This window comes from Arachis ipaensis, chromosome B7, assembly GCF_059453495.1.
Source record: "Arachis ipaensis isolate K30076 ecotype BB chromosome B7, ASM5945349v1, whole genome shotgun sequence".
Classification (NCBI taxonomy): domain Eukaryota; kingdom Viridiplantae; phylum Streptophyta; class Magnoliopsida; order Fabales; family Fabaceae; genus Arachis; species Arachis ipaensis.
In genome coordinates this window covers 89,512,820-89,532,376 of record NC_142442.1, presented here as the reverse complement: position 1 = coordinate 89,532,376, position 19,557 = coordinate 89,512,820, and the positions used below count along the sequence as shown (strand labels likewise).

At 36.7% G+C, this 19,557-nt stretch overlaps 1 protein-coding gene across 1 annotated transcript; it reads right to left on the bottom strand.

The window, feature by feature from the left end:
* Positions 1-16,620: 16,620 nt before the first annotated feature.
* Positions 16,621-18,913, bottom strand: LOC110265091 (dihydrofolate synthetase-like). The gene is made up of 6 exons (XM_088494359.1): positions 18,863-18,913; positions 18,553-18,602; positions 17,794-17,842; positions 17,631-17,711; positions 17,354-17,391; positions 16,621-16,651 (listed from the first exon to the last, which is right to left on the bottom strand). The coding sequence occupies exons 1-6, from the start codon at positions 18,911-18,913 to the stop codon at positions 16,621-16,623; spliced, it is 300 nt and encodes a 99-aa protein (XP_088350485.1).
* Positions 18,914-19,557: the final 644 nt, after the last annotated feature.

Sequence of the window (19,557 nt, the reverse complement as noted above, 5' to 3'; positions counted from 1 at the left end):
TCCAAAAGCCATTAACTTGATGTACTGTGCTATCAGCTTTGAGGAGTACCAAAAGGTGTTTAGATGCAAAACAGCAAAAGAAATCTGGGAAAAATTCTAAGTCACACATGAAGGCACCAAACAAGTCAAAGAAATAAGGATTGATATGCTGCGAAAAGAGTATGAAATGTTTATTATGAAGGATGGAGAAAGCATTGATGAGATGTTTGAGAGATTCTCAATCATCATAAGTAGCCTAGATGCTTTGGGCATGAACCACACTGAACAAACTCTGGTGAGGAAAGTCCTTAGAAGCCTTACAAAATACTGGGAAACAAAAGCTACTGTCCTAGCCGAGAGCGACAACTTGAGTCCATTAACCTATGATGAGTTGAGAGAAAAAGTTCTAGCATATGAATCCACACACACAAGCCAAGACACTAAGAAAAAAGGAGTGCCACAAAATCAAATGTTGAGTCTTTGGAGAGTAAGTCAAGTGACAGTTTTCAGATGATGAAATTTTATTTTTTTATAGGAGACTAAAGAGGCTGATGAGAAACAAAGGTAGGACACTTTATGTTCAACTATCCGAAGCTCAAGAAAGAGGACAAGGCTAAGAAAGAAAAGAAGAAAGTGCTCATGGCTTCTTCAGAAGATCAAGAAAATGATTTGGATGAGGAAGAGGACTTCGAATATGAAGTTCAAGTCTATTTCATGGGTGGTGAAGATCAACTAGAAGAGGTAAATTAGTATGATTTATCTCTTGAAGATTTATATGTTATTGTTAATGATCTCACTCACCATTCTGAAAAATTACTGAATAAATACAACAAATGCAAATCTGAAAATGATGTTTTGAAAGCTAAAAATGATTTTTTGAAGGAAAAGGTGAAGGAGACCAAATGTGCTATTGACCTTGTTGAAGAAAATAGATTTTTGAAATCTGAAATTGAAAAGTTTAAAGGAAAGTGCATTGTTGATCCTTCTCAAGAACTTGTTGCTAAAAATAAAAGATTAAATAAAATGATTAAAAGGTTGAATAATGATTTAGCAAAATTTGCACATAGTCGAAGCAACTTGGACAAACTACTTGCTAATCAAAGACCATTGTATGAAAAATTAGGTTTGGGATACGTAATAAAAAATGATGTAATTTTTGAAAAACCTTTTGCTAAAATTATGGCATCATCTTCAAAAATAAAACCCTAATTTGATAAATCTAGTCTTGGATATTTTTCTAACTATGATGCTGCCTTTGAAAAGCCATATTTTGTTGGAAATGCATCTTCCTCAAGAACTGAACCTGGTTCAAAAAATTCTATTCCGGGCTACTTCACAAACAATGAGGTTGTTTTTAAAAAATCATAGTTTGACCAAAGAGCCTCATATTCAATAAGCCCATTTGCTTTTTATGGGTGAGCATTTTATACCCTTTTTCATAGCATTTTCTAGTTGTTTTTAGTCAGATTTTATTATTTTTACTATGTTTTAGTGCAAAATTCATCTTTGGATGCGACTTTGAGTTTTTGTGTTATTTCTATGATTTTAGGTGATTTTTGGGAAAATTGCCAGAATCTTATTCAGGGACGAAGAAAGGATAGCAGATGTTGTTAAATCTTGACCTCTGTGCATTTCAATGAGCATATCTTGAGTTTTAAAGGTCCAATTGACACAGTCTCAACGATGTTGGAAAGCTAACTTTCAGAGCTTTCCAGCATTATATAATATTTTTTACTTCTTTTTTCGAATGAATGCCAAAACTAGCGTTAAACGCCCAAAACTAGCGTTAAATGCCAGCCAGGGAGTAGGGACCAGTGTTCAACACCCAAAATCCAAGTTGAACACCAGGCATCAGCCCAAACACTCACCAAGTGGGCCCCAAAGTGGATTTTAGCACTCCTTAGCTTATTTTATCTTATCCTTATAACTTTTAAATTTATATTAACATCTTTTAGGTTTAGTCTTAGAGGTTTTTACTATAAATAAGGGACTTCCTTCCTCCTGAAGATCACGCTTCCCGGGAGGGGAGACATTATTTCAGATCTTCTTTTAGTTTTATCTGCAAAATATGAGTAACTAAACCTCTTGGTTCAGGTTAGGAGCTCTGCTTATTCCTATGGATTAATATTATTACTTTTCTCTTTTAATTAATATTTGATTCAATTCTAAGGTGTTGTTTTCATTCTTAATCCTAAGAATCTGGGGTGGAACTGAAGTATGATCCTGATTCTACATGAACTCTTTGTGATACTCTGACCATGGTCTCTTGAGTTACAGCTTGAAAACATTCCTCCTAAACTGAGGGTTACCTGCGGCTGATTGGGATATGTTACATGAAATCCTGTCAGTTTTGGGTAATTAATGTTTTTGTCGTGCTAAACTAAAATGCTAAACTTCACCCTCATTCGAATCGAATGACCACTGACCCTGGCTTTTGATGAAAATCAGAGGAGATTAAATTTCCAAGGAATTGGGATTTAATCATTTATAGTTTTTCAAGGAATGAATCTTTCATTGTTAAAATAGTTAGTAAGAAGTATCAATCCAGAACGATAAGCATCTCCGAAACTTTAACTGCTTCCATATATTATCTTTTTATCAATTCTTTAATTGCTTTCTTTATTTTCTTTATTATTTTGCTTTATGCGCCTACAACAACCCTTCTTTTATTATTTTCCTGACAAAGTCCAACAAGATAGCTATTGCTTACTCAATCCAACAATCCTCGTGGGATCGACCCTCACTCACCCGAGGTATTACTTAGACGACCCGGTGCATTTGCTGGTGAAGTTGTGCGAGTTCTAATTTTGTGCACTAAGTTTTTGGCGCCATTGCCGGGGATTGTTTGAGATTGACAAACTACCAGTTGTCTTGCTGCTTAGATTAGATATTTTTGGTAGTTTTTGTTTAATTATTGTTCTTCCTGATTTTCGAAAATTGATCTTGTTTCCTTTCTTTTTGTTCAATTTTTTTCATTATTTTCTCTTATTTGATTTCAAAATTTTAAGTTTGGTGTTCTTCTAGTGTTTCTCCTTTAAATTTTTAAAATTAATATTGTTTATCTTTCCCTTTTAAATTTTTGAATTTTTCTTGTTATCTTATTTTGATTTAATTTTAAATTTTAAGTTTGGTGTCCCGTTACTTTTTCTTTTAATTATTTTTTTTTAATTCTTGAATCATATCTAGTTCTCTTTCTTGATTTTTTATCATTATCTTATTTATCTTTTCCTTGATTCTCGACTTCCTCTTGATTTTCGATTTTATCTTGATTTTCTCTTCATTTTTTTTTGTTATTAGTTTATTTTTTTCCTTAAATTTTTTAACTTATCTTATTTATCCTTCTCTTTATTTTCAAAATTTTGTTTTAAGTTATGTTATCTTTATTTAATTTCAAATTTTAAGTTCGTGGTCTTTTAATATTTCTTTTTAAATTTCAAAAATTTTAATTTTTTTCTTTTTCTTCTTAATTAATTCTCTTTTTAAAATTTTCAAATCATATCTTGTTTATCTTTCTTGATTCTTGATCTTTATCTTATTTATCTCTTCATTGATTCTAGTTATTTGATTTTTCATTTAAATTCAAATTTTAAGTTTGGTATTTCTTTAGTTTTTTTCTTTTTATCCCTTTTGAAATTCAAAAACTTTTAAAACCTTTTCTTTTTAAATTTTCAAAAATTTTAAGTAAATCTTTCATCCTTATTTTCGAATTCTTTTAGTTAATTGCTTATTTTATCTTATTTTTCTTTGATTTTCATTTTTTTCCTTTACATTTTATCTCATTTTTATCTTTTCTTTATTATTCTTTTTATTTATCAAAAAAAAATTATTTTGTTCTTTCTTCCTTGCTTTTCTGTTTACCACCTAGTGCGTTTAATTTTGTTTGGTGTTTTGTGTTGAGGAACAATCATGGAGAGGGATTACATGGGTTACTACTCACACCCAAGGAGTGATTCAAATTACTATGGATGGAGGAATTATCCAGATTTTGGTTGGCAAGGTCAAGAGCAAGGAGATGTCAATGTTCCATATTCCATCTACCAAGAACCATCATCTCCTTACTCATATCAAGAACCACCATCTCCATATTCATACCAAGAATCACCACCTCTCTATCCCTAACAAAAACCATCTTCTTTCTGTTCATATCAAGAACCATCATCTTTTGATCTTGCCTGCCATGAATTGGAGCAAATAGCAGAGGAAATTTTGTAAAAAATTCCATCCTTATCCCCTCCTTACTCATATCAAGAACCACCACCTCTCTATCCATACCATGAACCATGCTCCTTTTACTCATACCAAGAGCCATCATCTCATTAGCCATCATATCATTATTCATATCAAGAATCATGATCTCCTTTCATGCAAGTATAGTTTCTAAACCAATAATAATCATTTCATGCAAAAATTTTGTTTGTCACAAGTAACAAACCCCTAACAATCCTAATAACCGAAGTATTTAAACCTCGGGTCATCTCTCAAAGGAATTTCAAGGTAGTGTTCTTATTATTGGTTATGAGTTTTATATTTTGGGGGTTTGTGATAAGAGACAAGAAAAATAAATGGCAATGGAAATGTAAATGATAAAATGGTCTTGGCAAGGATTGGTGGTCAAGGTTCTCTATCCTAATCACTAACCACAATATGAGAATTGCGAAGGATCAATCCCATTAAATCATCCTCTAACTAGTAGTAGGGGAAAGTCAAATGAGCTATATCAATCCAAGTCCATAAGTCCTAATTCTCCACTAATTCAATTAGTGAGAACTAGAGTTAATGGCTCCCAATCATCAATTACTTGGACATTAGTAACTCAAGAGTTCCTAAATTACTATCCCAAGCCAACAGCATAAAATTCTATGCTAAAATCCAACCAAGCATTCTATCAAACACTTGGAAGGCACAAAAGGAAAGCATAGTAAAATCACAAGAAGAATGAATTCTAACAACAATTAAATGCAAAGAATTAACAACAACAATCAAGGAAATCACAATTAACATGAATTAGCTCAACTTGCATTAAAAGAAAATAAAAGAACAAAAGTAGATCCACAATAAAGTGTAGGATTAAAAATAGGGAAAACTTCAACAAAAGAGTAGAAGAACAAGATGTAAAAACAAGGAATTGAAAGGGAAAAGTAGATGAAAGTAAAGATTCAAACCTAGATCTAGAAATTCTAACCTAAACCTAATCCTAATTCTAGAGAGAAAAGAGAGCTTGTCTCTCTAGGAAACTAAAACTAAAACTAAAGTGTAATAAATGATCCCAGATGTGAAGTGATGATTTCCCCTTCAATCCTTGGCTCTTTTAATCTTTTCCCGCCAAGATTCAACTCCAATTTGGGCCAGAAGCTCCTCAAAAATCGCCAGGCACGTTTTCATTAAAGAAGTCACGTGTGGCATCGACGCGTACGCGTGCAGCACGTGTACGCATGCCTGGAGTATTGTGCGATTCACGCGTAGGCGTCTAGTGCGCGCGCGCGTCCATGGGCGCATCCGAAATCTTTGGCTTTTCATGATTTCTTCACTTTGCATGATTTCTCTTCACTCCTTATATCCATTCCTGGAACTTTTCAATCTGAAATCACTAACAAACACATCAAGGCATCCAGTGGAATCAAAGGAAGAGTAAAATCATCAAATCAAGGGTCTAAAAGCATGTTTTCGCACTCAAGAACAAATTAGGGGAGAATCATAAAACTATGCTAATTCATTGAATAAATGTGAGGAAAGGTTATCAAAATGCTCTAAATTCATCACAAGATATACCCTAAAAATGGGTTTATCAACCTCCCCACACTTTCCAAAATTTGTTCTTCATCTAACAATCAACAATTATTCAATGCATGCATACAAATATCATGAGGTCTTTCTCAAAGGTTGTAATGGGGCTAGGGTCAAGGTGGGATCATATATGGTTAAGTAGACTAGAATTTGAATCTTTGATTAGCCTAGACTTTCCCACCTAACCTATATAATAACCTATACAATTAAGTGCTAACCTAACTACCCATCATTCACTTTTTCACATACTCATGCATTTTCTTTTTCATTTCACAACACTTATGCATTGACTCTTATTGAACTTTACTTTGGGGCATTTTGTCCCCTTTTTATTGTTTTTCTTCTTTCTCTTTTTCTTTCTATTTTTTTCTTTTCCTTTTTCTTTTGTTTTTTCTCATTTTTCTTTCTTTCAAACTTTATACAACATCATCAATGCACAAGGTCTATACATTTAATCAATACATGAGTATGCATCCAATTCCCAAATATAGAAATACAAAACACCCTCTTATCCCAACAAATGTTCACAAATCTACCCAAACTTGAATAATAAACACTCTCACTAGCCTAAGCTAATCAAAGATCCAAACAAGGGACTTTTATTGTTTTCCGCTTTAGGCTTGTAATATCCTAAAATAAAGAATAATTAGGTTAAGCGTAGGCTCAAAATTGGTTAACAATGGAGAATAAAAGGTAAGGCTATTTGAGTAAGTGAGCTAATAAAGCAATGGCCTCAATCATATAAATGCATGAATACAAGGAATAAATGGACATATAGGATTAGGCAAATCAAGGATTACAATCATAAGAAGAGAACAATGCACACAAGAAAGGAAAATAAGTGGTTATAAGATGTAACCACATCAATAGGCTCAAATCTCACAAGCTTGTGTTCTTAGCTCAAAGCATACTTCACAAAATATAGAATTCAAGCAAGTTCCACAAAATTTTTCAATCAATTGGGGTGGTGCCTTATAGATAAATTCTTTGAAAAATTTCATTGTTTTGACTAAGCTTATGCTAAATGCAATATCGTGATTGAGAAATTCTAAAAATTCCTTAGTTAATCCCTTTTTCAATCAAAATGGTTTTATATGTAAAAAAGGGTCAACTAGGTCTCAACAATCCACAATATTTTTCTAATCACAACCAAAAGGCTAAAACAAGCTAAAATAACTATATAAAGCAAAAGTGCAAGTCCAACAAGTTGAACAAAAGGTGTCCACAATACTAGTATATACAATAATCCAAAAAGTGCAAAATGAAGCAAAATAACATAAACTAAGATAAAATAGCATAAATAGGAGATAGATGTCCGAAAATGTTCACCAAGATAGCTATCCACCGACGGCGATGACGGTGACCTCCCCACACTTAAGATCAAGCATCGTCCTCGATGCTAGTGCTTTGGCTCAGGATGAGGGTTAACAGTCGCGTCTGGCTACTGGGGCTGAGGCTGTGGCTCCTCGGGAGGCTGCTATGTCTCTGGGGTAGCATGCGTCTGTAGAGGTGCCTCCGACTGGGGTGCTGGTAGTGGTAAAAGGACTACTGATGGTGCTGCTGAAGAGTGTTCTACTGCTGCTGATGTGGAAGAAGGTCCAGCTCCTTCTACTGCCGCTCTGGCTCAGGATCTATGCCGTGATAGAGGCTTCTTGTGCACCCATGCCCCCCATGGAATCATCACGTCCTCCTTCTCAGGGGAGGAGAGGGGGTGGAGACACATCCTCTGCTAGCCACGACACACCGGCTCTCTGGATCATCTGAGTGACCAATGTCGAAAATGGGAATGAGCCACGGGTGTGAGCGCACGACATAAACCTCCTAATCAGCTAGGCGAAGTACACCTCCTTCCCCTCCAGAACGCAACTGATTAGGACAAGCATGGCTACCGGAATCTCTATAAAGTGGGTGGTCGGCATGACGTAATGGGCAAAAATCTGCTGCCACGTCCTGGCCTCTCTAGTCAGAAAAGTGAATTGCATCCCTTTGGACTTCTTGTTGTCAGAATCCATCACCCAAGGGGCATCCGGGGTGGCCACTACACTCCATAGGGCATTATAATCGAATGTCATGCAATGCAGCTCCACCTCATCCTGGTCAAATGCATCTGTGTCACTGGTCTTAGGCCTACAGTTGAGTGCATCCTCAATAGCGACCTCTGTGATTGGCACTGGGCTGCCTCTGATGAGAACTGACTCAAGGGTGTGTCTGAAGAAATTGCAATAAAACTCTTGAACCAAAGATCTGTTCACTCTATCCAGCTCCCTATCAATGAAATCCTGGCCCATTCTCTCAATACGACTGTTAATGGTCAGCCTCAGGTCGGATGGGATGGCCAACTTCTTTTCTATATTTAGGTTCTTTTTATTGTAGCTCAGGAAGCGGAGCTCACAGTATAGGTTAGGGAACCTATCTATGTCCCTGGTGGGTAGCAACAGATCGGCCTTCTCCTTGTCATTAATTAGGTTCTCTGCATAGGCCATGAAAGGAGAAGTAGAGGCTTGAGGTTTCTTCCTCTTTCTTGAGGTAACCTTGGCTTTCCCTTTGTTAGCCATCCTGAAAAACAAATATGACAGGATATCAACAATTAGGCCAAGTAGAGGAATAGAAAGCAAAGAATGACATATGTATAAAATAAGAGGATTGACATGTGATCATGATGTGAGGTAAAAAGGATGAAAACTTGGAATACAAACAACAAAGATCAGAATTCAAAACAAGGCCATAAACCAAGAATTCAAGCAAAAAATTCCACAATGCTCGTTTATTAAGCTCAATAAGCGTCATACCCAAAATAATGGTAAAAGGGTTAGTTTGAAAGTGAAAAGAAAAGTTAGCTGGTTAAACGAGTTAGAAGTTGGAAGACCGGTTCACAGATTAGTGATATGACGGTTATTGGCTCAAGCAAAATAAATTCACAAAGTATGGAATACAAGGATTCTCACAATCATAAGGAAGATGTAGTCATTGATGATGAAATATGAAATTGCAACAAGAGCAATTAATTGAAAGCAAGTCACCAATCAATGTCATGGTCACTGAATGTGCAATAATTGGTGTTGCAAAAGGTGAAACATGCACTAGTGCAATCAAAGGTACTTTGAAGATAATTCTCAAAAGGGGTTACACTAGTAGAATGCACCAAATATTGCAATTGTATGAACCAAATTCAAGAAAAAATGCAAGTCAAGATCAAATGATGGCTTAGCATGAGTCACAAAGCATTTGATTCAACTTGAAAAGTGAAAGCATATGAAGGTTAAATACATATCACGGGAAATAAAACAAACATGGAAATGCTAACCAAATCAACCTAGGAATTGAGCTTGGTGTAAGATAGGTAGATCTTAAATCAAAAGGGCCAAGTTCAATGCCTAGGGTGCAAGTTGAAGAACAAAACAATTTCTAAAAATTTGGGCAGCATTCTGGCAGTAAATCGGACGTTCCTGGATAATGAAAAGCAGCAAAAACAGTCATATGAGTTCAACATATCAAACAGGCAAAACAATCAACGAATTCATATGTCTCGGGCAGCACTAATCAGGCAGGGCAGCAGGAAATAAGCAAGGCTTGAAATTAGAAACAGCATTGCAGAGGCAATATATACACAAAACAACTCACCATTCACCAACAGCCAAGCAAGTAACATACACAAAGTAAACAGGAACGGAGCACTTATCAGGCCTAGAATCTTCTAACCACAACCTAGCTACCTAACCACATGCATATCTATCTATCCTAATAACCAAAATTAATCAACTAACTAACTAAAATTAACAAACAAAATTAATTAAAATAGTAAGAGAACAGAGCAATGGAGGCAGGAGAATGGTGAACCTGGAAGCAGCAAGTAGAATCAAAAAGATAGAGGGAAGGGATGGTTGATGACAGCACTGCCCAGTAGTGGTGGCAGCGACGGACCTCACGGCGGCACAGAGGTGACGCAGAACAGAGGGTGAAGAGCGAAGGTGCGGTGTAGAGAGCAGGGCAGCGGTGTGGGTGCTGTTCTGATAGAAATGGGTGGTAACTGAGGGAGAGGAGAAATAGAGGGAAGGGTTGGGGTGCTCACCGGCGGTAAGTCACCGGACGGAGAGCAGAGAACGAGAAGGAGAGATAGAGGTGAGAAGAGAAACGGTGAGAGAGAAAAAATGAGGAAGAAAGAAAGAGAGGAGAGAAGAAGATGACGGCGGTGGCTGTGAGGTCGCCGGCGGTTGGTTGCGATGGCAGCTATGGCAGCTTGGGGTTAGGGAGAGGGGAAAGGAGAGGGAGCATTAGAGGTGAGACTGGTTAGGGTGCGCGATTGCACTAGGGTTCATCGCGTCCCTGGGGTTAAAGTTTTTGAATCCAAGCGTGCGCGTACTGTACACGTCCGTGTGGGTGGGCGAAAAGAGGGATAGATACAGACGCGTCTTATGTGCGTCTGTGTGTATGGGAGTGTGGGCATGGATGCGTAAGCGTGATGTACGCATCCACGTGGGTTGGGAATTGGGCCAGAGGCTTCATGTTGGCCCGGAGTTAGCACAACTCTCGGGTCATATGTATGGGAACTGTATCAGCGCATCGATGCGTACACGTCATGTACGCGTGCATGTGCCTTCTTTTAAATGCAATCGATGCATATGCGTGCTGTACGCATACGTGTGCAAGAGATTTGTGCTAGAAGCTTAATGTTTGCGCAAGGGTTGCTGATGAGCGGATAATTTATACGCTTTTTGGCATTGTTTTTAGTATGTTTTTAGTATATTTTAGTTAGTTTTTATTATGTTTTTATTAGTTTTTATTCAAAAATCATATTTCTGGACTTTACTATGAGTTTGTGTGTTTTTCTGTGATTTCAAGTATTTTTTGGCTGAAATTGAGGGACCTAAGCAAAAATCTGATTCAGAGGTTGAAAAAGGACTGCAGATGCTGTTGGATTCTGACCTCCCTACACTCGAAGTGGATTTTCTGGAGCTACAGAAGGTCAATTGGCGCATCTCAATTGCATTGAAAAGTAAACATCCTGGGCTTTCCAGCAATGTAATAGTCTATACTTTGCCCGTGATTTGATGGCCCAAACCGGCGTTCCAATTCAGCATAAAAATTCTGGCGTCAAAACGCCAAAACTGGCATAAAAGCTGGAGTTAAACGCCCAAACAGGCACAAAAGCTGGCGTTTAACTCCAAGAAAAGTCTCTACAAATGAAAGCTTCAATGCTCAGCCCAAGCACACACCAAGTGGGCCCGGAAGTGGATTCTGCATCGTTTACTCATTTCTGTAAACCTTAGGCTACTAGTTTTCTATAAATAGGACCATTTGCTATTGTATTTACACACCTCATGACACTTTACACGTTTCATATTGTATTCTCTACGGCATGAATCTCTAAACCCCATGGTTGGGGGTGAGGAGCTCTAAAGAGTTACCAAGTGTTACCAATTAGGAATCTGCCAATTTCAACCACTGCTGAGTTTGACAACTCAAGTGTTACCAATTACTTAACCAAAGCCAAAAGGAAGAAAATATCTAAATTAAATTAAGAGCATTCATAAATAGAATAAAATAATCATAAACTAAAATACCTCAAATTATATTAAATAGAAAATCAAATCTAAACATGAATGGTTCATAAGCCAATTTGGCAACAAAAGTAATTGAAAGAAAGCTTTAAAAGATCTGAAAGCAAAAGAGGAATATTGAACCTAATAAAGAGTCGGAATACTAAATTGAAATAACAAGAAATCCTAATGCTAAAACCTAAGAGAGAGGAGAGAACCTCTCTCTCTAAAAACTACATCTAAACTATGAAAAGTGAAATTGGAGATCTCCCTTTTTGAATGGATGCATTCTCTCACTTCATAACCTATAATTTGTGCCTTCTGGACTTGGATCTGGGCCAAAAAAGGCTTTAGAAATCGCTAGGAGCGTTTTCTATAATTTCTGGTGCGTGGCGTCTGTCATGAGTCCGTGTGGGTCACGCGGTCGCGTCATCTGGAGTTTTCATTATCACGCATTCGCTTCGGTCATGCGTCCGCGTCATCTGTGTTCTGCTCATGGCGCGCGTTCGCGTCGCTGTCTTTTCGCGCTAGGCATGCGGCCGCGTTGTCCATGCATTCGCGTCGCTGCCAGTTTCTTCAAAAACTCCCTTTTGTGCTTTCCTTCCATTTTTGTATGTTTCCTTTCCATCTTTTAAGTCATTCCTGCCTTAGAAGATCTGAAACTACTCAACACACAAATCACGGCATCGAATGGTAATAAAAGGTAATCAAAATAAATAATTTCAAAGCATAGAAAACATGTATTTCACATATATCACATAATAAGGAAGGGAAAGTAAAACCATGCAATTTACATGAATAAGTGGGTGAAGGATTGAATAAATCTCTTGAATTAAGCACAATATATATCATAAAATATGGGTTTATCAAGCTCTACCGTGTCTCGAGAAATTAATGTAATTACTACTGTTTTTCATTCTATCACGTTTGTTTCTATTCTAAGATATTCACTCGCACTTCAACTTGATGAATGTGATGATCCGTGACACTCATCATTATTCTCACCAATGAATGCGTGCCTGACAACCACCTCCATTCTATCTGCAATAGCTTGAGTGCATATCTCTTGGGTTTCTAATCTAAGATTAGAACCTTCATGGTATAGGCTAGAATTATTGGCGGCCATTCCTGAGATCCGGAAAGTCTAAACCTTGTCTATGATATTTCGAGTAGGATCTGGGAAGGGATGACTGTGACGAGCTTCAAACTCACGAGTGCTAGGCGTAGTGACAGACGTAAAAGGATCAATGGATCCTATTCCAACATGAGTGAGAACCAACAGATGATTAGCCCTGTGGTGACACCGCATTTGGACCATTTTCACTGAGAGGACGGATGGTAGCCATTGACAACGGTGATCCACCAACATATAGCTTGCCATGGAAGGAGCCTTGCATGCATGAAGAAGAAGACAGTAGGAAAGCAGATATTCAGAAGATGGAGCATCTCCAAAACCTCAACCTGTTCTCCATTACTGCAAAACAAGTATTTATTTCATGTTCTTTTACTTTTTACAATTAAATCTGAGAATTATTGATATCCTGACTAAGAGTTACGAGATAACCATAGCTTGCTTCAAGCCGACAATCTCCGTGGGATCGACCCTTACTCACGTAAGGTATTACTTGGACGACCCAGTACACTTGCTGGTTAGTTGTGCGGAATTGCAAAAGTGTGATTGTGATTACGAGATAACCATACCTTAACACTACCTACAACTCAAAAATAACCACAATTGCAAAATTACAAAAGTCTTTTTGGCTTTTTGAGAGTTTCCAAAAACAAGCAAGGGAAGCTTGCTTCACAAGCAACCAACAACCAATTTATTGAAACAACTACATGAAAAGAAAAACTACCTACAATGGTAACCCAAATCACTTATTAATCGAAGCTACAAGAGAGTGGAAAGAGTTTACCATGGTGGGGTGTCTCCCACCTAGCACTTTTAGTTTAAGTCCTTAAGTTGGACCCTTGGGAAGCTCTTTGTCATGGTGGCTTATGTTTGTACTCATCCTTGAATCTCCAAGGATCTTTGCTCCTCAAATGGTTGACGGAAATTCCAACCATCTTCACCAAGTTTGGATGGAGTTCCACCCAAGATATGAGCTCCCATAGTTGGTCTTCATGCTTCGATCTGGGATCCCATATCTTATTTTTGCACCCGTCTTCAAGTTGATCTTCATGAATTTTCCGTTTTGATGGTTGGCATATAGAATTCTCTTTAGTACACGAAGTCTTCTTCCTAGATCCATACAAAGTAACATGCTTCCAATCATGGTCCCTATGCCTTGAGAACTTGACCTCAATGAGCCCAATTCCCAACTTCCAACCACTACACATCTCCTTCTTACTCTTAGTTCTACAAAGAGCTCTAAGTTGTCCATCCATTTCAATCAAGCCATATTCAAGTGAGAAAGTAAAGCTTAAGGGTAGGAATTTTACCCACTTGAATGTTGTGTTGGATGGTGATTTAGGGAGGGAAACCTCCCCACACTTAGACAATGCGAGGTCGACTTCCTTATGCTCTTCTTTGGGTATCTCCACCTCTTGACAAATTCTTTCAGCTTCTTCTTTCTTGTTGACTTCTTCTAATTCCTCCTCATCATCAATCAAGTCAAACTTGGGAGGTTGTGTGAAATCTACTTCCATATCAACTTCACATTCGATGGAAGAGTCTTCAATGGGATCACCAACATCATTTGGTGTTGAGTTGTCTTCAATAGCTTCAATTTCATGTCCCATAGGAGAGGATTCAATTGTTGATAAGAAGGCATTGATGATTGAATCCATATCATTACCAACCTCTTTATATTCTTCAATTTTGATATGCTCTGGAGGTTGTTGAGACCCACATGGTGGTTCGCATCTCCTAAATCTTCAACTACTTCTTCCTTTGCTTCAATAACCATAGGTTTCTCCGATTGCTCCAATACAACCACCGACTCCTCCTTCTTCACTGGATTCTTCGTGGTTTGCTCTTCCTTTGGTTTTTCACATGTGGCCATGGAAACAACTTGAGTGTTCAAGCATTGGTAGGCCAAAGTGTGCACTACCTTAGTCAAATTAATTACAAACTCAAGTGTATCCCGTTGCATGTCCACTTGTCCTTTAGGTATCAAAGCTAGAGATTTATCCATTAGGGCTTGGGGTGGATAGGAAGGTTCATCATTTTGGAGAAAGGGTTTATAGTAGGAAGGTAGTTCTTTTTAGTAAGGGCATGGAGATGGTATGTATTGAGGTGGTTCTTAGTGGTAATCATAATGGAATTGTGGTGGTTCTAAAGGTTTTTGCGCATAATGGTCACAAGGATGTGGTATGGGTAATTAGTCATATAATGGATATGGGTCACAAGAAGGTGCTTGGTAAAAATGGGCTTGTGAGCATGGTTGATGGTCATGTTGAGGATAAGGTTCATAAGCATATAGTGGTGGTACTTGATTATCACAAAAAGAGTTACCATAGCCATTGAATTGGCATGCATTAGGGTGTGAATTATACCTATAAGTATCCGGAGGTTGTTGCCAATAGGAGTGATCAATTCCTTGAGGCTCCTCCCATCTTGAAGTGTCTCATCCTCGGTGCATGTTATCATTGAAGTTCACATTTCCTACAACACAATTTAAACCAAACTCATAGCCAAAGTGAGAATTCATAGTGGAAGAGAAAAATAAAACTAACAAAAATTAGTAAACAAGCAAAAGACAAGCCTATTCACAATATTCACATATATACAATAACCAATAAAAAGGCACACAATTGCAAGCTCCCCGGCATCGGCGCCATTTTGATGAACGGAAAATTGATGGTGTCACTACAAGAAAACATGCCTTTTGCTACGCTTTTAAAGCGTGGTGAAAAGTCAAAAAAAGCATAGCGATAGCTTTTCGCCACGCTTTTTGAGCTATCGGCACGCTTTTGAAAGGGTCACAACTGCAAGGGTGCCGGTTGCTCTATCGCCACGCTTTTGGTGACCTATCGCCACGCTTTATTTTTTGCGACGCTTTTAAAGATCGCCACGCTTTAAAAGCGTGGCCATATGTGCCATATATGGCTACGCTTTTAAAGCGTGCCAATAACAAGATATGGCTACGCTTTTCAAGCGTACCAATAGAGAGACATATGGCTACGCTTTTAAAGTGTGCCAATAGAGAGAGATACAGCTACGCTTTTAAAGCGTGCCAATAGCAAGACATACAGCTACGCTTTCAAAGCGTGCCAATTGATTATTGCTGTACAATATGGCTACGCTTTTAAAGCCTGGCAAAAACTTTATTCAGTAACCTATAGTTTTCTTTTAATCTTTGTAATAAAACCTTACAAAATTAATAGATAATTTTAAAATTTAGACAATGACCAATAATTTTAAATCCACTAATCCAACATACATAAACATTCACCAAAAAAATGTTTAATCACATGACAGTATGACAAAATATCAAAAATAAAAATGATAAATACGCAATGTATTCCTAATACATGAATTACAATTCCAATAACTTTGCCATCCTATCTAACAATAATTTTGATCAACCTCCTCACATATGTGGACCCAATTCAGCAAACTAATCATCAGCCTCCACTATGTGCTCAGAGACGTACAGCATGCATCCAGCTTCTTCTTCAGGATTTCAATGGCATTTAGCAACAACTGAGAAGCTTTTATGGCTCTGGTAGTTTCCACAGTAGCTTCTTCTTCTGGATTTTCGGGCTTCCCCATTGCTTCAGCTTTCTTGATGATGTTTTATGGCTCTAGTAGTTTCCACAGTAGCTTCTTCTTCAGGATTTTCGGGCTTCCCCATTGCTTCAGCTTTCTTGATGATGTTTTATGGCTCTAGTAGTTTCCACATTAGCTTTCTTCTTCAGGATTTTCGGGCTTCCCCATTGCTTCAACTTTCTTGATGACCTCATCATCATAGGTGTATGCCTCAGCATCAACCACCATAACCTGTTAAATACTAGCAGTGATAACCAAAAATCAATAGAAAGTAGATAGAGCATGTCCTCATTCTCAAGCTATAAATAATAAAAATTAATAATAAATAAATGGATAAAGAAATCAAACTTTTAGTTAATTATCATATCAAAGCCAACGCCACACTCTGTCAAATTAATAATAAACACTATCAAAATCTTTTGGGACTGACACCCTCGAGATCTCCCTGCAGGAACCAAAATGCTCATTTAGGCTAGCTCTTATCTGCAACCACATTTTTGGCAGTATTCAAATATGAATTGCAAAAAGAAACACATGCAAGGGAAGCAGCAGTAGACATGATAGAAATAAAATTACCTCTTCTCCAAGAGATTTATCAAAATTATTTTAGGAATTCCTTGAATTGCATGAGTTCCACCTATACAACGAAAACCAAACCAAAGTCTTTCAATGCCTAATAGAATTTACAACTATCATAAGCCTGTAATCAAATACCTATATCAATTCATTCAAACTAGTAAAATTTATCATTGAAGCAACTTTTCCAAAAACTTAAGTTGTTCAGTAGAGGCATGTAAATACTTTTATATCTAATATGCATGCCCCTCACAACCACTTATTTTGGGCTTATTGCATGGACAATGCAGAGGTCTACCCATATATTGCGCTAAAATACAATTTTAGGATTGGGGCAATAAGGATCAAACTCTAAAAATCTTTATCACAAAGGTTCTGAATACCACCATATCATGAACCATCATAGCTCTCAAAAGCTATTGAATAGAAAGGCACAAGAATGTTTCTCTATCTAATAAAATTAAGCAACTCAACTACACACTTCATATTTGATAAAAAATTATAATTAAAAACAACAAATTTATACCATTAACAGTAGGTTCAGCAGTCTTCATAGAAGAAACCTTGCATTATTTGATCAAAATTATTTATCAAAAAGAAACACATTATTTGCATGCCGTTCATACAAAAATAGGAGGAAATATGGTATATATTAGAAGGAGAAAACTGAAAGTAAAGCAATGGAATAAAAGTCAAGGTAATTAACATGCACAACAAGGAATTTATAAGCATACCACGCTGGCAGCTAGGGTGGCTGAGTTACCTTTGCCCAAAGAATTCCTTGGCAGAACTTTCTATTGTCTAAAACAATACAATTTCAATATTAGGAGCTTTTTTTTAATTATTTTTTAAGATATAAAAAGTACAAGAATTTAATTACAGAAATGGAAAGGCACACATCAATCTGATAATTTGATGAGATCTTGAACTCTTTTCATTTAGGTATATCTCTCCTACCTGTCTCTGAGCTTCCAGGATAAATTAATGTAATGCTTGATTGTACAAACAACCTAAAAAAGAAACTATACAAGCTCCGTTACCTTCACAAAACGATAGAAGTCTTGCAAAAGCCCCCAGTCCCGTAAGTTCTCCTCTGTAAGTTTCTCTAAAATGGAACCTGTCTGAGAAAAAAGAAATGAAACCAATCATTAGTTATGCAATCCATTTTATGAAATTTCAACCTAATATATATAGGGTATTCACCTCAGGATCATCACGTAGCCTAAGGGGAGTATGTGGTGCAGCCTTTATCCTTCAAATTAGTAAACAAATTAGTAAATTAGTAAATTAGTGCAGCCATTGGCATACCATGAATATAGAGAAAAGATAAACAATATTGTCCATAATGGTAATAAAATTGTAAAAGATAAACATCTCTGTACCAAGAATATAGAGAAAAGTTTTATTTCGCTCTAGTGTTTATGTATGAAGAATAAAATTTTAAAATTTATACATTAACACAAATCTAAATCAATAGAAGATAGGTCCAATCCATCCGACAAAAAGGAAATCCTATTTAGTTGTCACAGCAACATAAGATCCCTGTTTTGCCACTTTGCAGACATTTTAGGGTATTTTTCTCTCAAAAAATGTTATTGTGCTTTAAATTAAGACATAAATGAAAGGATATTTCATATCAATAACTATTTCTAGTCTATTTTACGTATAGAATGCAAGGATTAAACAAACGACAGTTCTTAAAGGCAAAGATGGAAAGCTCTCTAGCTAATTTAAATATGCTTCTTTTTAATGAGCATTGAGTAATTGGAATAGGACAAAATAATCTCAATGTAGCTACTATTGCATTTAGTCATGTACATAAGAATTAGATTGTATCCTTGTCAATAGTCCTCAATTTAGTATCTATGCAGTTGTAGCGTGTTTTGTCTCCAAGAAAAACGTCATTTCATTTCAAGTTTAGATATCTTATTATTGAGAAAATAAGATCATGGAGAGAAACACCTAACTGAGGATATAACATTCTTTGCATCCCGAGCACCCCCTAAACCAGCCTGTAGAATTAAATGAAGATACAGCATTATGACTTTGGCCATCTCACAGTTTTAGGTTTAAATTTTTTAAAATAAAGACAATATTAACAATTAAACACTATCAAGAACTATCCATTATGTTGGCTTAGACAAAGCCAATATTATCTCAAGACTTTTTCTGGGGGGGGAGGGGGCGCAATAAAGAAACAACAAAATCAGAACAACAACTTAATAGCAGGTTTGCCTGAAGCAATTGCCAGTGAAGAAAATAGATAATTTACCTCAACAACAGCAATGTCAACATTCTCTTCTGTGAACAAGATGAATGCCATAGCAGTGAACACCTGAAACAACAGAGTAAACAAGTTAGCAAATACAAAATATCCAGCTCAATTGTATTAGAATGCTATATAACATACACAGAAACATCAGCTTAAAGAATCATTAATTTGAGGCAATATTTCAATGCAAAACCAAATAATAGAACATTAACTATTGCAATAGAAGTGATAATTTAGAAGATGCAATCCATCTTGAAAAGTACAGACAGAGGAGCAAACAATGACCAAGAGAATTTAATATACTGTTCCAAACTGATTTTTGTCATGGTGCAGCCTTTATCTTCATTTTATTTATCTGAAATGAAACGTTATACCAGGAACAAGGGCAGATAAAGCAATGAAGCTCTGGCTGGGCTTCTCTCTACACTTCCTCTCAGCAATTGCCAACAGGGATACAAGCCGCGGTAACTCAATTCAATCACTTCTCCATCTAACTCAATTTCATCCTCCCAGTTCCTAATTTACCAACCTTAACAAGAAGACAGCAACTTAGTTCATTTTTTAACAATAAAATCAATTTAATTAACACATTCAACACAACACAGCCACAACCAACTCATGCACTTTTAAAATATTCATATATTAAAAACTGTAAATTTTAAAATAAATCCCACTGGTTTCATTACAGAGTTTAA